The sequence below is a fragment of the Poecilia latipinna genome, unplaced genomic scaffold (genome assembly GCF_001443285.1).
Source record: "Poecilia latipinna isolate Pla-1442-1.1 unplaced genomic scaffold, P_latipinna-1.0 Scaffold968, whole genome shotgun sequence".
NCBI classification, from domain to species: Eukaryota; Metazoa; Chordata; class Actinopteri; order Cyprinodontiformes; family Poeciliidae; genus Poecilia; species Poecilia latipinna.
The window spans coordinates 119,790-145,345 of record NW_015113584.1 but is presented as its reverse complement, the minus strand read 5'-3'; the positions used below and the strand labels follow the sequence as shown (position 1 = coordinate 145,345).

General features: G+C 39.4%; 1 protein-coding gene across 2 annotated transcripts in view; it reads right to left on the bottom strand.

The window, feature by feature from the left end:
• Positions 1-1,397: 1,397 nt before the first annotated feature.
• The window catches only part of dagla (diacylglycerol lipase, alpha), a 39,958-nt gene continuing 15,799 nt past the window's right edge, over positions 1,398-25,556 (bottom strand). The window contains exons 2-21 of one of the 2 annotated variants that reach the window (XM_015049966.1): positions 18,816-18,917; positions 18,493-18,704; positions 18,285-18,386; positions 18,045-18,183; positions 17,873-17,960; positions 17,268-17,402; positions 17,080-17,157; positions 16,808-16,932; positions 16,313-16,463; positions 12,353-12,436; positions 11,608-11,685; positions 11,307-11,387; positions 10,923-11,065; positions 9,132-9,200; positions 8,982-9,054; positions 8,609-8,817; positions 7,614-7,740; positions 4,188-4,351; positions 3,988-4,005; positions 1,398-3,331 (exon numbers count right to left, since the gene is read on the bottom strand). In XM_015049966.1, coding sequence (XP_014905452.1) covers positions 2,239-3,331; positions 3,988-4,005; positions 4,188-4,351; positions 7,614-7,740; positions 8,609-8,817; positions 8,982-9,054; positions 9,132-9,200; positions 10,923-11,065; positions 11,307-11,387; positions 11,608-11,685; positions 12,353-12,436; positions 16,313-16,463; positions 16,808-16,932; positions 17,080-17,157; positions 17,268-17,402; positions 17,873-17,960; positions 18,045-18,183; positions 18,285-18,386; positions 18,493-18,704; positions 18,816-18,910 — 3,264 coding nt within the window. In that variant the 5' untranslated portion in view covers positions 18,911-18,917 and the 3' untranslated portion in view covers positions 1,398-2,238. The remainder of the gene's footprint in view (positions 3,332-3,987; positions 4,006-4,187; positions 4,352-7,613; positions 7,741-8,608; positions 8,818-8,981; positions 9,055-9,131; positions 9,201-10,922; positions 11,066-11,306; positions 11,388-11,607; positions 11,686-12,352; positions 12,437-16,312; positions 16,464-16,807; positions 16,933-17,079; positions 17,158-17,267; positions 17,403-17,872; positions 17,961-18,044; positions 18,184-18,284; positions 18,387-18,492; positions 18,705-18,815; positions 18,918-25,556) is intronic. The other variant, XM_015049967.1, reaches the window with a different exon arrangement.

Genomic DNA, 25,556 nt, shown 5'->3' with positions numbered 1-25,556 from the left:
ACCAGGTAAACATGGACAAGACATAGTTGAATTATTTCTTTTTCAATATAGACGAATTTGTATCTGCCAATAGTCTGAATAAATAGCTCCTTTTTCTCCTACATGTCAGTACTGATCTTTTCAGGTAGTCCTATTGTTATATAGTTGTTCTCTACACGACTCTATTGGAATTCATCTTACAGACATCTGCATAAATAAGTACACATAAAAGACAGTGCTGTACACATCACAATGGAAAAATGGTACTTTCTTTTTGCAGAGTTAAGTGTATGAACAACTGCAAACAAAGCTGCTGCTAGAAGGAACCGTCTGGCCCAACAATAGTGTGTCTATCAGGACCGTCATAACGGTGTAGGTAATGCCTGATTTTAAACTGACTGATTTTAAACCAGTCTGCTGCGAGCGATCACAGCAGATGTCATTAAAGAAGCTGTGCAGATAGCTAGTGAGACTCGGACTTGGTAGTGGCATGGCACCAAATGTCGGTCTGTAGCATACCTCATCACTTTGAAGAATTTGTGAAAACTAAAAAATGTTTAAAAAAAAACAAACAAAAAAAAAAACATTATGCACGAGTCATGGCAAAATGTTTACGTGCCACTGACAAACAGGGTAACAAAGGCTTAGTTATAGATAACGTCTTGCATTTAGGAAGAGCTTCCCTAAAAACTGAGATAAGAAAACACTGACATCAAACCAATCTGTTGCAGGATAATAAAACCATTAAATATAGTGCTAAATGTGAAAACATTGACTGTACTAAAGAATGCAAAACATGAGCAACTTGTCACACCCAAAGTGATATAGACAACTTGATGTCAGTCGTGAATTCAGTCCAACTTCAAGGAGGATGAACCGGATTAAAGGGAAGTAAACACTTTGACCTCCAAAACTGAAAGCACCTTCAGAACAGGAAAACAAAATGATGTCCTGATGCACTTTTACTTCTAATTAAACCTCTAATAAGCCTGTGTTAATGATGGCTGAGATATGGTGATTATTTCTGGACACGTTCAGAGCGCATTTACTGTGACTTGATGACAAGACTTGTTCTATACAAGCCATGCTACGTTAAATGCATAAAGCATGCAAACTCTGACTTGGGCACATTGCTAAGAGATTTTTAAAGAAAATTATACAGCAATTTTAAGACAATTTGTTATTAGTTCAAACCCAACGTGCAGCGGTCTTTTTATTTTTTTTCTTTACATGAAAGGTATGGCAGCATTTTAATGTCAGGATGACATTGCCTACATGTTGTTGTGTAACAGTCTAGATGGGAACTGATAGAACTTGAAATGAAGTATTGAACTGAGCCTGTGCTTAAATAAAGTAGTATCCTTAAACATATAGAAAATTACATTTCATAAATACATTTGGCAAGACAATTTGTTATCTTTTCTTTTTTGGCAAAAGGGGTAAACTGAGCAATGTGTGTGCAATAGTAACAAAATGTCAATCTAAGTGGCTTAGTGACAAGTTCTCCATCGGAATAACTTATTAAAAAAAAGTTGTCATGCATTATAAAGTGTAACCAAAAGACTCTAAAAACATCCATAGGCATCTGTAATAACTTTGTCACAATCACTTTATGTTTAAGACACATGTATTCTCACCAACATAACACACTCTCTTTCTCCAAGTCAGTTCTTTGTAGACCTGAGGAACGTTTCTTATTGTTTTTTTTCACTTCTGTTTATAAACAAATATGTCCCATCTTCACATTCTGGATTAAAAAAAAAAAGATAAAGATAAAACAAAACAAAAGCTGTACAAGCTTTCAGAACTGCTGAAGATGCAGGAAGAGGTCCGATACACCAACCCAGATGATGTGCCTTTGCTAACCGTTTCTACAGCATTAGTTTCAGATTTCCTGCTCAGTTAACGATTCTCCCTTTGCATTTGCTAAAATCAGCGACTGGATGAAATGTAGAAATGTTCCCATGTGGGTCAGACGATATTGTTCTGGATTGGCATTGTGAAGCTACAGTTGTGAAGCAGCACAGCCCCCTGGCATGCAGAGAGAGGTATCTTCTTTTTTGTCATTGCAATACTGTGAAAATGTCCCCTGAGTTCAAAGGGGACACCTGGAGAATGGATATGGTGTACCTGTTGGTCCCTTAAGTTCTGTCACTGGATCTCTAATGAGTGACTCCATTCCACTCCATGCGTGTGTTGTGATATGTTTGAAAGTTTGAATCACCAGACCTTAAAGCACAACAGAGCCTTCAGGGCATATTAAACCATTGATGATAGTGTATTCTCTTCAGGACAGTGGCATGGGCTGGATGTTCGTAGGGAGTGAATGGCTGGCGGGGCACCCTCGCTTGGCGAGAGATCGTTGAGCTCCTCAGAGGATGAGAGAGGAAAGGATGGGGACAATGATATGCCTGAAGAGGGATCAGCAGAACCGGCAAAAGTGCGTGGAGGCTTGGGAACAAGGTTAGGCTCAAGTGTTGCTCTGGCCAGCAGCTGTGCATCATCCAGGTGCTGTCCATCTCCAAGACATTCACCTTGTCCAAAAGAACCCCTGCCCGACTCTGACTCCCCATCAGACAGGTCCAGAGGTGGTGAGCTGCTGCCGTCCAGTCTGAAGAGAGAGTCCAAGTACTGTGCGAACTCTAGCACAGCCTGACTGGGGTTCCCATTTGTTAGCTGGGGTGGAGCAGTAGAAACGGCTAGACTGGTTTCTTCACCCAACATTTTCTGTGTCATCTCGAGCTCCATGTCCTCTTTTTTGCTATCCATTAGTCTAGAGTCAATCTGTGGGCTTAGTGGAGCATTTGGAGTGCTCCCTGGGCTGTAGACACCAGGCATCTGATCCCCATCACTAACCATTGTTGGAGCTGCATTAGACTCATGTTTGAAAGGCTGAACACATTGATTTAAAAGGGCTGGGGAATGGGGTCCACTGTAGCGTGGTGTGGCAGGAGACAGCCTCATAGGGTAATCTGGAGTGGATTTGGATTCGTGTGGGGTAAAGAAGGGTCCAACCTCACCTAGGTGCTCCGGCGTTGCCGGGCAGAGGCAATCTGCAGCCAACAATTCGGTACGAGAGCTGAGAGATGGGTTCTCCTCTGGTATTGGGGCATCCAACGGGAAAGGTAGGCTACCCAACATCGGCGAGCCCCTGAAAGCCGCTGATGAGCGCCGAGAATCCAGGCTGTAAAGAGACTCTGCATCCGAGAGACTTTCCATGACGGCCAGTGGTGCCTTACGGTCCCTCAGCTCCACCGCAAGGCGCTCGCGTGCTCCACGCAACACTACAGGAACTGGGGGAGGAGGGCACTCAGAGAAACCATCCAGAGATATCTCAGACTGGGCACACGAACTGGAGGATAGGAAAAGAGAGGGCAGGAGAGGGATGACAAGGACAAGAGGAGAGTGGGGGACCCAGAACACAGGATAGACAATAAAAGTGGGTCAAAACATCTTTGCGGGTTAAAGAAGGGAGGGAAACAGGTGTTAGTATTCACACTATATCTACATTCTCCAAGCTACGTGCCTGAGGCAACATGTTAGGTCGATGGAAGAAAACACGCAGACGTCAGACTAAAAAGACCAGGGGTGCTGATCATTTTTGCTCATGCTTCCTTGTGTCCATGAAGAGGATATTGTTATTTTTGTGACAAAACAACTCAAAGAAAGGATATTTTCATATCCTGTGATTTCTTTTAAACCTCCTTACATGGAGTATCTGAAACATGGATAAAAGTTTGCATAATGAGAGGCACCCATGGAGCGTGTGCTAGTTAGTGCATGTATGCTCTTGGATTAGCATCATATGCAAAGGGTAAAAAATCAGATTTCAAACATTACTACTATCGGAAATTCACACTGACTTAGGACAAGGACTGAACCAGAGAGGGCGAGGTGGAAATTGGATACTACCATACGTTACAATTGCTCTGTGGATAGACAGCGTGCAAGCGTGCAAGAGAGAGGGGATCATATTGTGCAGAGTTAGTACTGGCATGCCTTGCTTACCGTAACAAAGGTTTTTCTCTTTTTTTTTTTTTTTTAAAAACAGACAGACAATAATTTGAGAAAACAAAGTAGCAGTTAGTATCAGTAGTATGTCTCTGAGCACCACATAGTTAAACTACAGTTACAGGCTAAGGATGAAGTTTAGCTTCACATGTTCTACAAGGCTCAAGCACACTTAAAACAGTGCCCGGCATACTAACCGAACGCTGCTGTTTCTGCGGTGGTGGGTTGTTGTGGGTGTCGGCTCCTGAGAAGCTGCATCCACGAACAAAGTCTCAGGGTTCAGATCTACTTCTGTGGGGCTCACCATAATCTTGGCTGCCGACAACAAGGCCGTTTTGCCTTTATTGTAGTTCTCCAGAACCTGTTACAAGCACAGAGGCACACACACATGCGCACACTTCAGACCATGTCAGAGCTAAATGCTGACAGGTTTGGGGGATGTGCAATGGAGAAGGTGAAAATAACCACAAAAAACTTTCTGAAAACAACCACAAAAAACTGGCATATTCATAAAATTACTTCTTTTGTTGAAGTCTTTTTTTTTTATTTATATAAAAGCTACAAGCAGACATCTTACTCATAAAAATCCTGAAATGTATTTAAAAAGCCTTTAGATTACCTTCAGGGGGAAAAAAATGCTCTCAACCAATGTCCCTAAAATTACACACAACCAGACACGTTTGCATCTGATATAAAAATAAAAAAATAAAAATGAAAAAGTAGCGTTCATACAAATGAAAGTGCAATCTAAAAAATAGTTTACAAAATGACATTAACCACACACAGCAAACATGATGCCTCAGGGAGAACTGAGGCCCACATTACTCCTGTGATACAACAACAAAACATATTTAAACCTTATGTGCTTAAAAAAAATTAAATAAATAAAATCCCTTTTTTTCTACAAAATAGTAACAGAGTAAACACCAAGATTACAAATGTTTAGTAAACTTTAATGAATTAATTAATACATTAAAAAAACATACACACACAAAAAAAGAAATGTTAAAATTACATGCGACAGAGATAAAATACAACAGATACAATTTAGTAAGTTAAAATGCTATTAAAATAAGTCACTCTTGGTTATAGAGAAGGGCGGGGAGCATTAAAACAACATGTTGTTTGGCAGCGTGCAACCCCTAAAAAAAATGACACAAATGGCGGCAGAAATTACGCATGAATGATGAAGTTGTACTGCAGTCCCAGTAGTTGCACGTTTGAGTGGTTCATATTCTAAAATGACACTGACAACATTTGAAGTGTTTTTCCGTCTTTCGGTATTTAAATATGCAAGTGTAAACACTGAGTTTATACGAAATCCAAGTAAGTTTCTATTTTTTAAAGAAACATGCAGACTTTGTGGGAAATAAGCAAAAAACAAACAGATCAGTTTGTTTTTCCACCTTTCTCTGGAAATAAAACTTGGCAAAAGTTGAATATTTTTAAAAATGAAATGAGGGAATAATTATCCAGAAAGAAGAGCTGCACTGACTGAAAAACCTAACCAAGAGTGGTGGAAAGAAAAAAAAAAAGAAAAAAGAGCAGTTAATGAGGAAGAAATTACATTACCATGGAAACTCTGAACACAATGAAAACTGGTTAGATTGCGGAACAAGCGTCACAAATTTTGCACCAAGGCTCTTGACTGAACGTACAGTGGCAGAGAAAAGGCTGGAAGAGAACCAAAAGTTATTTCTTTTAAAAGTCACCAGAAAAGATAGAATATAGTTAAAAAAAAAAAAAAAACATCTTTAAAACAAGTTAGAAGCACATTACAAATGACACCCTAAATTTGGGACCTAATTTCAAAGCTTTTTCTCACTCACATTTAAAACATTAATTGCCCAAATCTTGTAAACTTGTCAGTTAAATCTCCACACTTTCTACTTCCCCTCTGCCCCCCCCAAAAAAGCTGCGACGCCTTGATGCATTTAACCCATTGGTTTATGTGGAAAATGCAGCTAAGCAGTGGACGACTTCTACAAGTTAGTCTCAACTTTACTACCACCGGGGTTCCTCTTGTGAGAGGTCTTTTGTTGTTTTAATAGTGGGAGAAAAGAGAAGGTCTGTCTTTTAATAAAAGTCATTCCGCCCCTCTAAAAGTTGCCCTAAAAGTCAACACCAAAACAATCACAAAGCTGTCTGGCATTTTCATCACATCGCAAATAAGCAATAGTTAAACTAAGTGCTCAAATTGGCATTTTTGAACTGACAAATAACTTTAATACTGAGTGTCATAAAATTTAGATAAGGGGATCTGCAAGATTATTTAACACTTGTAAACTGCAAATCTCTGGAATTTGTGAGGAGCGGATCATTTTCAGCATGAGTCGAGTTGGACTCAAGAGACTGCCCTTCAGAAAGAGGGGTAGGCATCACGTCTTCATTAGAGTAATGGATGCATGGCACAGACTTGGTTTTTGCTGGTAAGCATAAATCATTTTCAGCTGGAAGAGCTGCTGTGTGAGGGTGTGAGGAGATGTTAGAAAGTGAAGCGACAGACACCAAGCACGGCTGGGAAGAAGAAGTGCACCCTGACAAAGGAGGAGGTGGAGAAACAGACTCGGCATCTGGAAAAGAGAGAGAAGTGTGGCCGGTTGGACGGACGGAGACAGCTTCGTTTTCTGTGTGGGATTCAGTGCCAGACAGGTGTTTGTGGGCGATGGAGGAAGTATCGGATGGAAGAGGTCTGGGGTTTAGCTCGCTTTGTGAGGTTATAAACAAACTGGTGTTGCATGATGACTGACTGACTTCCAGTTCCTCCAGTTCCAAATTTGGACAAAATGGTTCCAGTACCTGTTGAAACACCAGACGTATCACACCACAAACTGGGAACAAAAGGCAAATACACGCATCCGAAATCGAACTAACCTACAGAACTTACAACACCCATACACAGACAGGGATATAAAGTCTCCAGCCACAAGAAGTGCAAACCCCTTAGTTGGATCCTTTACATGCAGAAATACACAATGACAGCTTGTTATCAAAACAGGATGTTCAACATCCTAGAAGAACCAGAGAAGACCACGAACCGACTGTGACAGAACAGTTCCCATGCTTTGAGGACCAACAAAGAGAAAGACAAAAGAAAGAGGTGAAGTTGTGGGTTAGGGATCAACATGCACAAATAAACCTATCAATAAATTTATAAAATTTCTACTGCTTCTGCATACAGTTTAAAAAAAAATGTGTGGACTAAAACATCAGAAAAGCAAAATGGCTACCACCTATCAATTTAAAATTTATTTTAAAGGATTCACTTCTTATGCGCAATACTAGAAAACATAAGATACCGTTATATTAGAAAGCAACCAAATAATCTTAATGGAATTAAAAGGCTAATCGATCTTTTTCAGCGCTTTAAGAACATGGTAGATATTTTCAACCTTCTGCTGTATATGACAGTCTGTCATTCTACAACCCAAGTTACTCCCATTTGTAGAAAAAAAAACAAACAAAAAAAAAAACACACACATTATCCTTTTTGTTAGAAGCAACTGATACATGTTCACCATCAATTTAACTACCCAGCACTGGAAGTCAAGAGCAAAACTGGAAGGACAATTTGAAAAACACCCTTAGAGAGAAATGTAAACATGCAAAGGGATGAGACAGACCTTGTTCAGGCCCTTCATAACCATGTGGGGCATGTGCTCGTTCAGCATGGCCGGCGATATGATGACCTCGTTGAACCCCTTGTTGTCTCCCCACAGAGCCGAGTACGTCGGCTCTTCCTGTCCACAACTAGAGAAGCAGAAACCCATCAAACTCACAACACATCGATTTTCTCAACATACTAAAAAAAAAAAAGGGCAAGTACAAAAGTTTATGTGAAATTTAGCAAGTATGTAGAAAAAAAAAATATTCAGAGAGGAATGTGTTGAAGATTGGATCATACAACTCTAAAAGGAAGCTTGTTGGGTATTTTTCTTACTCTGTTCTTGAAATCTGCATAATAAATGATCTTGGTCTGAATGCGATATATGCTCTGAATGGACTTGGAGCGTTTACATAAATGTCCAAAAGTTATCAAGTGTCAAAAACAGCTGTATCTGCTGAGGATATTTTCTACAACGAAAAATGTTTTCAGCAATTTGTTTGATTTTTATTTTACTTCGAAGAATCTCCAGTTGTCCTTTATGTGACATAAAAGCTTTCCAAGCTTGAAAGGATGACAGATTTTTCACTCTGTTTCAATTCAGTTTTTGTATATGGCTCCATTCAGAGCATTCGGGTTTTTTTCCCCTTCAACAGAGGAGACATGAGCCCCAAACACTGGCGGTGTAGATTAAACAACTGAGACTTGATGTATATCTCAGGTCTCCTCTTTGATCTTAGCTGGACTTTCTTGATTAACTTTTAGGTTTAGGATTTACATACTGTTTATGTGTTTTGGACATTATTTCCAGTTTTAAATAAATATTACAAAACCTGGTGCACGTCTTCATGTTTCAGTCCAAACATACTTGTGAGTTGACAATTCGATTACAAAAAACACATTAAGGAAAAAAAAAAAAAAAAAAAAAAAGTCCACCAATGCACATCTTCAACATCTTCACAAAATGTACTGGAACTGCACTGTTTTTAAGAACTTTTTGAACAGTTTTCTGACCATGTCTCTGGTGGATGGTTGTGCACCACATGGATGATCCTGCCAGGAGGATAGAGAGGAGTGGAGGCTGAGAGGGCAATGCTGAGGTCACTGGGGTGTAGCCAAAGACGACTGCTGGGGGGCGCTGCAGGCTGAGATGGAGGATCGTCATCCTCTACTGGAAGCTCTGATTTGGGGATGCATTTGGTACCTCCCACAATGATCCTCCACTGCCACAAAAATACAGATATTACTTTTCACGTAAATACTATTCATTGCTTCTTTGTTATATAACTGGTTGATAAAACTGTATTTCTGTGGGACTGATTGACAAAAATATATGTCAATAAAGTTAAGTTAGAGTTATATTTTATACTACAAAAACTGAAATTACCTTTGGCTTGTTACTTTTCTGCAAGACCTCCAGAAGGTGTCTTCTAAAACCCTCCAATTGGGACAGGCCGAGCCTATGAAAGACGAGAGGCTTTAGCGGTAATACTGCTGGAAACGAATCACAATACATTTGATTCGTTGGTAGAAATACCTTGGTACGAGGTCTTTGCCCAATACCACAGATGTAACAAACTCTTTGGAGTACTCCATGGCATCCTCACTGGGCAAACGAGACAACACGAGAAGCTTGAATAACGTAAACAAGTTGTGTGAAGAGCGGGAAGGGTCTGGGCCAAAAGGACAACTTCCTACTTCTGCAAACTACTTGAATAAATTCATGCACAAAGGGATTATCTGTGTCTTTACAATACAACTTTAATGAACTTGGACTAATCCGGAATTTGATATGAAACACAACGAAGCTGCAGCATTTCTGATGTTCAACAACATAATTTTCTTCCTTAAAAGGAACTAAAGCTCTGCAGAAAAGATATTTGCCCCACATATGCATTTCTTCTACTTTTACTTTTTTGTTGCATTATAATTTAGCAACATTGGAATTTTTTTCTTCCAAAAGCTTTCAGTCATTTTGTTTGAATCTATTCATAGGTGCACTATAAATAGCCTCATGCTCATATGCAACAGGATCCCTGTCCTCTTGCATAACCCCAGTGGTCTTAGGTTGGTGTCACAGACTGATGGCTATCCACTTTGGATTTTTTTTTTTTTTTTTTGAGAACTGTCATCACACTACTGATCCATGAGCTCCCATGTATTTACTTTCATTTTAATTTTAGACCATGATGACGCAAGTATGATCTGAAATGTGTAAAAGATTGTAAAAAAGATAATGAAAAAGAACAAATCTTGGGGGCAAACAGCTTTTCAATCTCGGTTAGTTTCACAGTCTAACATCACATTGTTCTGCATGGCGCAAAATGAGCTTCGTCATATCTTACTTTTATTACCCCCATAGCACTGGAGTGACACAATTTATAATGTAAAGAGGCATTTGAAGTCTTTATTCTAGCTCTACTGAACGATGCTAAGTTCACTGTGCAAGACGCAGTGCAGTGAGGGTAATGTGTACCATGCATCTTTCATCGATAAAAGCATGGATAACATTGCAGATTTGTGGCATGCAAAACCTCAAAATCCATTCTCACAACAGCCAGGCTGAAAGTGAACTCATCTATCTGCATAACGTGTTCACAGTCTATTTCATTACCACAGAACTGACATGTAGCCCCGCAGACTCTTTATCTAATAAACTCCAAGGTAAAATTAAATGCTCTTCTAGGATGTTAACATGGTTTGCCTGGTGGTCACAATTCTCTGGTGGTTCTTTCCAAAGCCGTCAACAATTTTTTTGACAGCTTTAAACAGAACATAAATATAGTAGTGATAATCATTTCTACTCACATTGTTAAGATTTCTAAGTAAAAACAGGAAACAATCATGAAGCCTATAGAGGTTTTACAGTTGCCAGAAGCATTTCACATTTTACATGTGATTATTTAAACAAAACATCAAACAAATACATCAGATAAATAAACTCATTAATTTTGATTTTAAATATATAAAATGAAAAATATTAGTTTAAATATATGTATCATTTACATTCAAATTCTGCACAAATGTTTAAACAATTATTACAACATTTCATAGTTTTGGTCCATTCATCTAGACTGATTCTGAGCTCCTCTGGAGGACATTTCAGAGATTTAGAATTAAGATGCAACAAGCAACTTAAATAAAACGAGGCGTTTATTGCGCAGCGGTGACATGCAATTGGTTTCTTTAAAAAAAAATAAAAATAAAAAAAGCACTCCATTTCAAAACATAAACATAACAATTCCACCTCGTTTAAGCATTTAATGACTTCTTCAATTATTCCAACAGAACTGGGCTCACTTTTAAAGAATAAAACAGGCTGAGTTACCTTAGAAGGCCACCAGGTGGAGAATAAGAGTAGCAGTGGAGTGTGGGGTACTGAGGTCTGAGCAGGAAGGAGAGAATAGCAGCAGTGCCTGCACCAAGAGAGTGGCCGACTATCACCAGCCCATAATGCATGGTGCCCTTACTCTGTGGGAGACAGAGTCATTACGCTCACTACAGCACACCATCACCACAACAAAGAGCCGCTCTCACAACAAGCCTCTTTAGCTGTTGGCATTATGTCTTCTTAGCACAAAGATTCACTTCATGGTCATTTTACACGTTTAGCAAAGCTCTGAATAAGGTACAGCAGTCAGTGTGAGCACACAATCTACACAGAATCCCTACTGCACCAGTCATGTTTTACACTGTATACTGAGTCACGCACCAAGTCTCTTCCAAAAGCTTGTGACAAGATCATTTCCTGCTCCAATTTCTTCTTAATGTATTCTGCTGAGTAAACCATTCCCTGGAGAGAAATAGAAGAGGATTCAATAGATGGAGGGCAGCAAAAAAAAGATAGAGGAAAAATGAAAAGGAAGTCATTCATCTCTTTACACAATATCCAAACCAATTACTCTGAAGTTAACATTTAATATGACCCCTCCCCAGCACACCCCACCCCGGAAAACAGAGAGAGGGAAAAAGCGAGCGAGTCTGAATCACCTTGGAGTTGCTCAGTCTCTCACCTTGTGACCAAGCCAGGTCCCATGCTGCCCCTCCACAGGCAAACGCTCAGAGTCTCCCGTCAGGTCAGTCAAGGCGTCCTGATTGACACAAGCCAAATGAAGTGAAAAGAAAAGGGAAGGGAAAATAACTAAATCAACGGCAAAGGCAATATAAAGCATGGAACACAAGAAATCCCCTCACATAAATGAGCAGAGGGTATAGAAAATGTACAATTTAAGTCCTTTATCGCCAGTTTGTTTGCAACACTCCTTTTTAACAAAACAAAACAATAGTGTTGGCTCATATAGCTTGTCATTTAACTTTATGTTAATGAAACCCTTAATATTGTTTAATTAATGGTAGGACATTGTGTTTTTACTTTGTGCTGTATATCTTTGGCCAAGTTGATCATACGTTTTCTCCCTATAAGCATTTTATCTTTGTTACACAATAAATCCGTTATAAATCTCTTAGTTCCTATTCAGTTCTGATTTAAAACATCAGAGCAATCTTCCAACAAGCTTAAATAAGAGCATGTAGGACATTTCTGTCCAAGAGTGGACAGTCACGCTCTCATTCTTTACGTGATGGGTGTGGGAGTTTGAGAGCGTTGCAGCGAAATATGAAAATTTCACCTGTTGTTGAAGGTGTTAGAGCTTAGAGGTGCTAAGGAGGGTGGGAGCGTTTAACATTATAAGAAAAATCTATATCTTTATGATGATGAATAATGGTGAAAAAAAAAAGAAAAAAAAAAAGGAAAATGACCTTTGGCGAAAGGGTTCCTCTGATACTGATGACGACTTTCTTCTTCGCATGATCCACCGCCACAAAGAACGGAGTCTCGTAAACCTGTTTAAAACACGCACAACACAATAAGTGGTAAAATGCAGGTTCATGTTAGGAAAATTAGGAAACGTTCTCATGTCACCACACAAGTGAAAATATCACCGAGCAGTGGCACAAGGCTCCTGGGATGTTTCTCCTTTTTTTTTTTTTAACGTGGCCTGAGTGTGTGAAGAAAGAACTCAATGTAATCAAAATGAATTACTGCTGCCCAAACTTCTACTTCGATGTATTTTATTGTTTTTTTTTGTGTGTGTGTTAACACCAACACAAAGTAAATCCATACTCAGTAGGAAAGGTTATTGACTCGATGCGATCAACCGTCGCCACACACTTGGTCAGAAGGCATTGTCGGTAGTCAGTGATGGCTGAGGTCAAATAGTAACCCTTTCACCAACTGGCATAATAAACTGAACTTTATCTATAACTAGGTTGGTACTAGTCTGTGACTGGCTTATTTATTTAGTTTTATACATTTTCATCGCCAACTCTGGCTAGCTTCCTAATAAAAGCGTCCTTGAAGCGTGATGCTACCACCACTATGAAGCACATTCGACAAGGCGGGTTTTCACTTTAGTCTCCTTGAACCAGAGCACCTGGTCCACAGACTTCCCTTCTCCCCTACCTGGCTTGTGACAAACTGCAGAAAGTGGATTCCTTTGGCGTTCTATCTTCAACTCTCCAAACTGAGCCCAGATTTGTGGGGTGCCTCAGTAATAGTTGTCTTGTCTCCCACCTGAGCTACAGCTTACTACAGCTCCCCAGAGGCTTCATCAGAGAAACCTCTTGGTTACTTTTCTGATTAATGTTCTCCTTGCTTAAGTTTGCATTTGTTAGTTTTGATATAAAACTGTAACTCATAAGAGAAGAGAAATACAATGAATCACAAAAAAAGGTAATGTATGCAGGACTGCACAATCCACTGGCATGTGACTCATAGCTTACAGATGGGAGGGAAAAAGCAGAGAAAGGAAAAAGTTACCACCAGATATAATTTGTATGATGGGAGCGCTACAGCACATGTTTAAATGTCAAAAGAAAATCTTGTCGGAATTTCTGCTAAGTCCCATCATTCTAAATTTAATAAAAGAGACATAATATAACCTAAAATCCCCATGTAAAGGAGGTAAAGCAGCTCTTGAAGCTTTTCAACTGTATATAGTCTTTCAGTGTTTTTTTTTGTTTTTATAATCATTTTTAAATGTACACACTACAACCTGGTACTAGAAGAGGAAAACAACCTTACCACAAAAGACAAATCGGAGTCTCATTGACAGAAAACTGACCGTTTGCTTGGTATGTCAAAGGCTTAATTATGCTGCCGCTGCTGGCAGAATAATGGAGGGATCAGAATAAGTCGGTCACAGCGAGTGCTTTCAAACTGTAGATTGAGCTCCAGAACAAAATCATCAGCATGCATTCAAATTCAGCTCTCTGACCATCTCTGTTACTGTCATAAAGGCACATCAGTTCCTCCTCGCTCTGTCCTCACACGTCTCCCACAGAAGAGAATAAAGGTGCAGCGCTGTGTCGAGCAGGCTGTCTGAAAAGAGTTATAGTTCCAGCAGCAAGCAGGCCGGCACCCCCGGCGCAACTCTCGTCTTAGCCATCAAGGCCTTTTCCATCCTGGCACAGTGCACTGTCTTAAGTCAGTGAATTTATAAATGGAAACACAGTGCTGGTTAACCTCACAGAGCACTCGGCTCTGGAAATTAGTGGCTCAAGAACAAGTTTTAGTATTGGTATAAAAATAACTTTGCAATGCAATGAGGAAGCTATTTCAATGTCTTTTATTGGCTATTCTAGAATATTAAAAGTGGCAGACGAAAAAAAATAAATAAAGCTCAACTTCTCTTCTAATTACCGACCGTGTTTTACTATGGCAACTGGCTCACAGTTAAAACTTATTGGACATCATTTTAATTGTGTTCTAAAAATTGTCAGGGCTGTGACAAATTTACGACAAAGGTACATTCATCATCACCTTGTGAAGTGACTCTGGTTACTGCACTCACGCAAAATTGCTGGTCTCCCCCTCTGTTCCAAAAGGAGGTGTCAGCATTCAGGCAATTTAGGTAAATGGAGTATGGATGAAGAATAAATTATCTTGTCACATTAACAGTTTGGAACAACATTCATTTAACTCTGGGCTTCTTCAAATGCTGAGAGCCTTTGTAGTTTTGCAGCCCTTGACTTACGCAGGATGTGAACAGCTCTCACGCAGCCTCCAGCATCTCAGCGACTCCGGAGTCCAGCTAATGTAATCAAGACAAGATGCAAACGAAGAACAAAACCCACACCTCACTCCAAGGAGCTGAGCCACTGTTTTTACATAGCATTTGTTAGACAAAGACTGTGTCTTGTTCACAGTGCTGCATGCGTTTCTGTGTTGTACCATGTGCGAAACTATTCGTGCCCCTCATTTCATTTTATTTATTTATTTATTTTAATTTTGTCTCATGACATCCACAAATTCCATTGTATTTTATTGGGACTTTATTTAACAGACTAACATTGTGAAACAGAAAAACGATACATGGTTTTTAAAATGAATTAAAATAAGAATCTGAAAGGTGTGGCGTGTATTTGCAGTTAGCCACCCAGAGTCAATACTTTGTAGAATCAACTTCCTCTGTAATTAAAGCTCCGGCTCATGTTCCTATTAGTCTTACACGTCTCTAGAGATTAAATATTTGCCCTTTCGTCTTGGCTCAACAGCTCAAGATTCTCGTTTGCATTACAACTTTGGCTGCAATACAATGGTTGTGATGGTTTCTGATAATGTCTTGTAGGTAAGTGAACTCCCACTCTAGGCTCAAGTCTTTCCTAGCCTCCAATTAGTCCCATTAAACCAGGGTTGTAAATTGCAATCTGTAACATTAACCTACCCATTGTCACTCTTATATGTCAGGTTTATGAATGCTTTTTTCAAATAGGAAGTGGTCGACTGCACGCTGCTTTAAAAATCCATTATTGCGTATGCATTGCTCACCGGCAGAGTGCGGACTATGCTGTGCTGTGCCAAGTTGCGGGCGCTGCCTCGAGCTTTGAAAGTATTTTCTGTGATCTCATATGGGTGGTTCAAATCAGAAACAAAAAGTCATACATGTCCACCAGGACAAAGGAAAAACAGGCAATATTTCAGTATGGAGCTAAAACACATGATTAAAGAAATATTGGGACCAATGTTTTTTGTTTTTTTTTAAACTGTTATTTGGATGAATATATTTGACCACTTGTGGGTAAAAGGCGACATTAAAAGGCTGTAACAATTAGATGTGTCTTTATATTACAATACAAAATTGCAGCATAAGTGAGCACAACTGATGATGAGTCACTATACTTCTGTCAATATCATTTTCCCTCATTAACATATTTGCTTACTCCCTGCTCAGCAGTCCTCTGTCCCGTTTTTGGCCCTAGTTTCATGGTGAGAGCAGCTTGTTGGATATCCGATGTAAAAGCTGCCTTATAATTGTGCCTTCAACAGATTCTGCTACGTGAGCTACAGATCTCTGCAGCTCCTCCACAGTCACCTTTGGAATCTTGAACGTTTCTGGCCTTTGAGGGTATCGGAGCAATAGGAAATGAGAAGTTTTGCTTCCATTTCAGTTATATGTTATTTTGTGTTGGCTCATTACGTAAAATCTCATTAAAATACAGTGAAGTTTGTGACTGCAACCTAACCAGAGTTGCAAGGAAGGCACTCTATATTAACTTAAAAACAGGGGTGACACCACAATTTCCTTCTGCAAGGCCTTATAAATAAAACATTTGGCTGATATTGTGGAACCCCTGCGCAGCATCCATCCCTCATTCAGACACGGAAATAAATCTTACAACACTTCTGGCTACTTATGGTCTAGTTGCTGAATTACTCACAGCATCGTGGCAGGATGTGTAGACAATGTGAACCTGCTTGAGATCCCTATCAAGGAAATGTCTCCGTATGGCAAGGACATTGCAGCCGCAGCAGTTGTCCTCCTCCACTGTGACGGACTGAGACAACCGTGAGCCAGACACCGATGTGCAGCTGGACACAAAGAGAACGGTAGCGGAGTAGGGGGTGGGAGGGGAAAGACCGGTGTTAGATTGTTCAGCAGACTGCAGATGAAGTGGATTGAATAGAAATGCAGCAACAGCAAGTAAGATAACAGGGATATAATTAGCATCCCAGCGCAGGAAATCTGGGTACGAGCATGTGATAAATTCAACACTGCTTGGGTCAGTGAGTGGGTCTAACTGGAGTGGTATTGTCTCGGTGGATTACCACTTGGCAAGTGTTGACGCATGCGAAATTTGATCTGGGCTGAAGAGGCTCAAGAGACACAGAAACCAAATAGATATAAATGTGTGGGTGTGTGTTTGAGTACTTACGGACAGGAGCTGGCGAGGCGGCACAGCCCACAGCCAGGCTTCCTCATCAGGTACATGGGCCAACCGTATGCAGCCAGGGCAAAGAGCATATAATAACACACCTCCTTGTACATGTGCATCTCCACCTAAGAGGGGCAAGCGCACAAAATTTGCATCAGAGCGAGAGCAACGGCAGAAATGGCACATGTCTTTCAATTACATCAAGTAGAAATGTTATCTTTGTAAATGCGGCAAGACCAGAACGTGAGCAAAACTCAGGAAAAGAAACTCACAGAGTTCTTGAGGTCCAGATACCTCGTACTACGAGTGACTGGTATTCCTGACAAGAATGCTATAATGTCGTTGTTGGCCTGTAGACAAAAAAAGAAAAGTTACGTTTAAATTTGTATTCATTTACTTAGTTCCATTTTTAAACAAAACAAAACAAAACAAAAAAACAGGGAATCAGAAAGAGTGGTACCTGGCCCAGGACATTGGATCTTTTTGACCTCTGTGTCTGGCGAAGAAGAACCAGTCCGGCAATAATATCACTGGGCACAATGTCCAGGTCTCTGAAGAATTCTGCAAAAAGGCCGGCCACTTCCGAGTATGCATCCTGGTCATGAAAGCAACAGATATCAGGATTAAAGGGACAATACAAATAAAACCTTTGAAAAAAAATCTGTACTGAAGCAGCGAAATACTTTGATCACAGTAGCATCAATGAGTGCAATATTGTAATTAGAAAGGATTGTCTAAGTAGGCTGTAGTATTTCTGAGGCCACAAACCATCAACCACAGTTGATGGTTTCTAACATCTCCCAGGGTCAGCCTGTCTCTCAGATTGCACATATATATCGAAGCCATTATAAACTATTACATGTTATTCAGCTTAAAGCATCTGTCGGATTTCCACACACTGAAGACATTTTGTTGTGATCAAACAATTTATTAAGTATTTCTGTCACTGGGATTTAAGTCCAACTTTTTTATTCATTTAGAGAATAAAGTTTCACTTTTATTCTCTTAAATAGGGAATTGAAGCTCTTCAATTCCTGAAGAGGTTCAGGAATTGTTGTGACTCACCGATTGTGTATCCTGGGCTCTTGTGCAGCACATGAAGAACTTCAGTCTTCTGCTCCAGCTGCTGGCCTGGCCTTCTTCTAGTCTGTGTCTAACAGCGAGAAGAGCACAAAGATTTCTGTTATAGAGTCGTCATACTAAGTGAGAGAGAAGAATTTAGGGAGCCCGTTTGAACCTGAGAGTGTATGTGGTTAGGTTCCGCTGACGCCGACGGGTTGCTTTGAGTTTGACAAAAGTCCGACCCGTTGGATCGAAGGTGCACATGAGGGTAATGCAAACGCTGAGTATCACCAGCCAGTTACACGCAACGATTCCTGCAAAGAATGTCAAAAGGATATTTTAATGCCAACATAAAACGTCTGGGAGTTCATTTGTTTGCTCTCGTTTCTTATATCAAATCATTTTTTCCACATACCCAAAGCCAAGTTTTTTGCAGTGACATCAGAGCACGGCTGGTAATACTGGACAAGCCAGGCAATGCCTACTACAGCATACACTAGCTCAACTAGTAAAATGGCTAAAAAGAAAGAAAAAAAATCAGAGAGGGTTCATGTTAAAATACATTTTCAATCTAATCATATACTGTTCAGAAACAAAACTAATCGTCCGCCATAGTCTCTTACCTAGTCTGATGTAAATCACATACTGCACAGCTTCCCTGGGCTGTGTGTACAAAATGCTGCCCCTCATACTCAACCACATGATGGCGCTCTCACATATAAGGCAGCTGACGAGGATGCCCAAGTATCCTCGGCCATGGTCCACCAGCGTGACAGAACACGACAGGTCTGAGCCGTACCGAAGGCCGAAGAGAACCACGGACAGAACCACCAACCTGGGTTGGAAAGAGAAGAGAGAACTTCGTCTTCCTGCACAGATTTACTGTTAAGTCCGAGAATCAGACACAACGTTCTGTGGAGTGGTGGGAATCCATACACTGACTCACCAGATGCAGTGCAGCAAAAAAAGGAAGAGGGCGGGCAACACTAGGTCATCACTGCCAACTGACCAGCGCCGCCTAAACATCACCATCCCAGGCATCACTGCCCTGTGAGGGAAAGGAAGAGAAAGGTTTGTCAGTGTCTCGAAATTCATATCAGATCAATTTTTTACTTTTTAATCTTGCATCCAAAATGATCAACGCCACATTATTTTCTATCAAACATTTTCTCCCAGCCTGCATAGTCAACAAGCTAAAAGCAGTGATAAACGTGCAAAACTGTTATAAACCTTCAGCGTATGCTGTCAGAGATTATCTAGATCAAATAAAGTAAAATCTTAGAAGTCAACATTGTCAATGTGTTAGGTATCCATTTTTCATTAAAATAAACAAAATCCAAAAAGCTCTACACTGAGAAGTAGAGGTGAGGGACTTGACATTTAGAAAATAATGACACGTTGAAAGGGTGCAATAGGTTAGGTAAAAAATGAAAGAAAACATAAGATTTAATAAATAATACACTTGTTAGGTGGAAAAGCTGCTTTAATTTCATGCCATCTTTTAAAAAAGACAGATTACTGTTGTTTCCTGCAGGTTAAAAATATATTTAACAGTCTAGAAAGAAAAAATCCAACCATAGAACTACTGCATGGCAACATTAAAGTTCGAAAAGGTTGTAAACTTATTATTAACTTAGTTTTTTAATAAACTCACATATGGCCTGTTTAGTTTTTTTTTAGGGGGGATTTGACATTTGGTCATTAAAAACGTATATTAGGCTGACCAGCATTTAGGTTTAACTGATGAGCTTCACAGGAGTTAAAACAGAGGAAGAGGGCAAGAGTTTCAACAGCGCTGCAGTTTATAGAAGAGCCTTTAACAAGTTGTCACATAGTCATATTTCATCTCTTGTTCATTTTACTCAAGCACTGAGGGGAAAAAAAAAGAAAGAAAAGCATGCTTAGTTGCCAGACAGCTAAAGGAAAGCAGTGCATGTCTGAAATATGTCTGTTTACATGTGACTTTAACGAACTGACCGTCATTAACGGGACCATTTCTGAAATAACATACTTTCTGTTTTTTTAAATAATCAGATTTGAAAACCTACAACCAAGACAACTCTTGGTTAGTTTCAGAAAACAAACATAAAGCTTTCAAACATGCATTTACTATACAGCAATGGGAAAAAAATAAAAATGATCAGTTTCTCTCATTTTACCCTTTATAGGCATGTTTGAGTAAAATAAACTACTGACAATATGTCTCCAAAATTCCAAGCAAAAAACTTAGTATTTATTTGCAGAAAAAGAGAAATGGTCAAAATAACAAATAAGATGCACAACAAGTTGATGTTATTTTAGAAACAACAATAGTAATGTTTTAACTCAGGAAGAGTTCAGAAATCAATATTTGGTAGAACAACCATGAGGTTTTCAATGGTTCAGTGCAGTGGTCTCTTATTTTTTTTCCAGACCTGTATTCCAGCAAGTATTCCACTAGTAAGTGCGATAAATAGTTATTCCCTGCAGTTCATCCATAACTGCATTTCTGGACCAACTTCTTTGTACATACAGCTCTCGGTAAGGTTGTGTAGAATATTACAGAAAAAGCTGATATTTGTTCTTCGATAGCTTGGGAGAGAAAAAGATTTCAAGAAGCTTTCATCCATTCTGTTGCAAACAATCAGAAAACTGGGCATCTTGTCAGCCAACACATTCCCAAGTCCCCTGGACCATAGTACTTTGAAGATGAACCAAATTCACAGTCCAGAAGCTTGGAAAGGGCAAGGCAACACTTCTGTCCTTTGTTTATGTCTGGCTAATAAAAAATTTGAACATTTTCTTCAAATGTGGCTGTTTACGGGTCCTCATATAAGCGCAGATTACATTCTAATTATTTCGGATGGGACTGACAGGGAAATGGGGATCTTGTATTCTTAAGTGGCATTATGTCTCCGTTTCTTGATAAAACTTCTAGATTGATGACATTCATTTTTCTGCCAGGCTTTATTCCTGTTCTCTATTGCCAAACAAATGATCATTTACTACTGTTGTGGCATTGGATATCACCTCAGGAGACACAATACACCAGAAATTGTCATCAACACAAAAAAGGTCAAAAGTGTTGGGCGCAGTCCATTGTTTTAGTGATCAAAGCAAATACAGCCAATGTCAATGTTTCAATAAACTGAGGATACAATAAAATCCCTTGTTTGTCAGACGCAAAAAGAAATGTTACTTCTTTTAGTTCATAGGACAAAATGGGTGCTAAAACACAAGGAATCATAGTTTAACTTGCAAAAGAGGAGTACTAACCGGAATGCCCTAAAAATAATAAGAGACAATAAAGTAGCAACTACACATAACACAGTTTTACTTGTTGGTGAGGCTTGAATTTTCTTTATATCTGAGGAACCAAAGTTGTCAAACTTTTTAAAGATTATTTTTAAATAAATAGTGACCAAACAAACAAACAAACAAAAAAAAAAACCTATCGATTTCAGGTAATTTAACCAAAAAAAAAGTTTAACTTTTCTATACATAGATCACTGTACACAGAATTAAATATTTTGAGAATTTATTTCTGTTAATAGAAAGAGGATGGCTTCCCTCTAATGAAAACTCAAACATTTAATTAATGACGATAATCTATGTAAATTATGTCAATAGGAAGGGATTTTTTTTATGCACCTTTGACAGAAAAATCACAAACTCAGGCAGGAAGTACAAAAAATGAAAACATAATAAAAACAAATCCTACAGATAACTTAGGAAAAAAATACTATAAAATTTAGAAAGAAAGATCTTTAGAAAAAGCATGGCTGAACAAGAACAAGAAGAACAAGAATGAACAAGAATGAACAAGAAGAACAAGAATGAACAAGAATGAACAAGAATGAACAAGAATGTCTGCAGATGCATTTTAAATGAGAAAAAGTAAAATAATGGAGCCTCGTTCTGCACTCGAGTCGCAACAATCTGGAAAGAGTGAGCCCCTTTAGTTTTATATCTAGTCTTCAGAACTACAAGTAGATTTTAGTCTGAGGACCTGAAGGCTCAAGTTGGAGTATATCTAGTAATAATAGAAGGGAGCTTAAACATGCAGCACCCTGAATGTTAAAAATTAATCTTAAAATGAATAGGTAACCAGGGCAAACATTAAAAACGGGAGCGATGTGGCTCCACTGTCGGTTCATGCTTAGACTCTTTCTGCAGAGTTGTGCGCCAACTGGAAGTGCTTGAGCTTTGTCGTTGACGCATGTGAGAAGTGTCCAGAGTAGACAAGAGGAAATAAAAGAATGAAAAACCACCTCCAGTTCCTGTTTTGACACCAACCTTTTTTAGAACATTTGGAAACGCTTCACAATTTAAACATTTTTGGACAAGCTGTTTGAATGGCCTTCAAGAGAGATTGATTTGTTAAATACAAGTAATACCAATTCCTAAAAAGATATACTGAAGTGTCAACCTACTGAAAAATTTGTTTATGCACCGTCTATGCTCAGTACATGATCAGAGCTCCTTCTGTGTGAATTACATCATCAATGTATGGTATGAAGGTGATGAGCATGTCGCTCCGTTGAGGTGTTCAGACACTCCTGGTAGCGACCTGAAACTCGTCTGCAAATGCCATTTTCATAGAGTGGCTATGGAATTTAGATCAAGCCAACAAACTTGTTTGACCTGATCTCATGGTCTCTCATAGCGCAGACTGGATACAATACAAGTAAAGTAGAACAACACATGACATGGCTCCTGAAACCATCATTGTCTGAGGAAATGTCTTGATGCTCTTCCTCCACAGTCTGAGGTCTTGATTAAAAAAAAAAAGTATTCCACTAATTTTCTCCTCAATCTAAGTAAAAAATATCTGATGTAACTTCTGGAACAGGAGTTACTTAAAAAAAAAAGGAAGTAAAAGTTGTAGCCTATGTCCAAGATAAGTCTGTGTGTGGCAGCTCTTGAAGAACTGAGTGTTACCAAAATCATTGCCTTGTTTATATACTCCTAATTCTTGAATGGGAAAAGCAGCACAGTCCTTTCAAGGCAGCAGTTATTCCAGTTTTTCTTTCAATCACTTTAATTAAGCACTCTGAACAAGAATCTTTGCAACCAATTGCCTTTTGCAGCTTACCCTTCTCATGGAGATCATCAACTGTCTACTCCTGGATCACTGTTATGTCAGGAGTGAGTAGGCCAACATAATATCTCTGTCACAAAAATATGTTTATTAATCTCATGTAATATTCTAATACTCTGATCAAATTAACGTAGGGTTAGGCCAGTGGTTCCCAAACTTTTTCTTCTGTGCCCCCCCAGTGGTTTCCAAACATTTTCTGCGCCCTCCCTATGGATTACAAATGGCTGTCGAGTTTTTTGAGGGCAAAATGAATGTAGCTGAAAATAGACACCAACATCGGTAGCCTACAAGGTACTTGTTAAGCTTAAGGTTCTGTATTGATATTAGCTAGCTAGTCATCTTTTAGCTAACATTACCTGCATCCAACAGCTTTACTCAACTCAGTCGGTTAGTTTGGAGGGAAAAACTGTGAAAAGTTCTTTGCGTTTTGCTGGTTTGCTGCCGTGATTCTAACACAAACCTACGTAGCTCCGCCCAGCAGCAGCAGGTCTCCTTCACAGGTGTAAACCCAGCGCGAGCGTCGTAGCGCTCATGTTGCGTTTAAAGGCGGCTCGGAAAAACAGGTTACGACATATTAACAACGGATTAAACAGTTTTAACTGCTGATAAAAGTGACAGAGGACACAGATATGGGGAGTGTGGAAGCCTCTACTGTATCAAATTGACATAGGAATAACAGAGAGTTGGCCATTCTAAGGTAAAAACCCAGCGCATACAGTGTTCATGTTTTGTTTTTGGTTTTTTTTCATCCAGACGGCTTCCCGCGCCCCCCCTGCAATGACACGGCGCCCCCCCCTAGGGGGCGCGCCCCACAGTTTGGGAACCTCTGGGTTAGATCATTAGCTGTGCGAGTTACGATCATCAGAATTAACTAAATATAGCCTTGAAATAAAGCACTGTGTCGTCTTAATAATATGCACCACTTTTGAACTGAGTTAAATAAGATTGCTTCTTTATATTCGTCTGATTCATTGAGGTGTACCTATATTTTACGCTTGTTTCTGATTTAATGTATTTAAATGCCATACTGAATTCACATCTTTTTTCTTTCTTTTTAGTAGATACACAGGCATCTGAACAAATATATCAACACATCTGATGAGGTAATAAACTTTACTGCCAATAGCTTCAGACAACTGCACTGAAACAGGCTGAGGCAATACACTATAAACCACAGCTATTAAAAAGTAGGAGCAGAAAGAACAAAATGATTTCTCTTGAAAGAGAATGACGTTTCACGTGTTCAATAAGAAAGATGTAATTTGATGAGTAACACTGAATGTAAAGAATTTTTTTTTTCCACTAACAAGAATATAGATTTTACTCAGCCAGATTAACTGCTCTGACTACTGTGACGCATTAAACTGGAAATGAGTCACTTCATGGCCCCTCATTTGTTCTGGATATTAATGTCTACTGTAAAAAGAAATAACAGGAACTTTCTCCACATAACAGGATGTTGTAACCCTTTCTTTCCTCCTTTTTGGACTGCCAACAGGAAGCCGTTACTGATGGACCTGGTTTTGTTCTGAATAATTTTAATCAAAACCAGAACCTGATCGACATTTCATCATCCAGCTGAAGCTGGGAAAAAAAATGAACACGGACATTTTGCCATTTCTGCTTGACAATAGAGTAAACAATAATATGAGCCATACTACTTGTTTGAATTGTATACTGTATAAAACGGATTATTTTATTCAAATTAAGGCAATTAAGGGCTGGATTTCAACAGTCCTGTTTAGTTTGCTTTAATTGAACTCTACTTCATTCACCTAGAAACTCGGGTTTGTTTGGGGAGGTGAGAATGCACAATTGAACTCTGACAGCACCACAAAAAAAGCAAATTCTGGTCCACTTACAAACCTAGGTCTCGGTTCAGGTAAAGTGAACTCTGGCACGGTCCGAGTGCATATGTGGATGCAGACCGCTCCAAAAGCAGTAACTTAGATAACTCAAGACATTCTGGGTAAATACAACCAAAACAAACAGGCGAGTGTAGTGCTAGCGGGAGAAATGGCTCGTGGTGTTTTACCAAAGACATAAGAGAAATCCTACAACCGCTAAAATCTGATGCCACTCCATTGTGTTTACATTTTACAAAGGAATAAGTTGCCTTCAAGTCTTCTTCAGAGGCTTTTGTGTAGTTTCTTTCAGTGGTTCTTGGTGCAGCACCACAACAGGTGAGGGGGGAAACAGGTTTTTCAAAGATTTGGTTTGAAAAACCAAATGGTGCACTGAAAGAGAACTGCACCAGCTGAAGATGTAACAAATGTAATTTTGGTCCCCAATTGGACTGAGTCTACCAGACTATCAGGTGTAAAAAAAAAAAAATCCTCAATCTACACCCTTCCAGTGAAAAAACACAGCCTCTCCTAAAACCTCGATCTGGCTGAAATGAGGACAGTTGGAAGAGCAAGGGCAGAAAAAAACGTAACAGATAAACTTCTCCAAATCTCTTTTAGGCCAAAACAATCAGGTCAATTACACTGTGAGAGTCCGCTTTTAAAATAAAAAATACATAAGAAATCAGAGACGCATTAATCAGCACTCTCCTCTGGGCAGATTGTTGAAACACTTTTTCTTACTCCCAGCAGAGACCTCAAC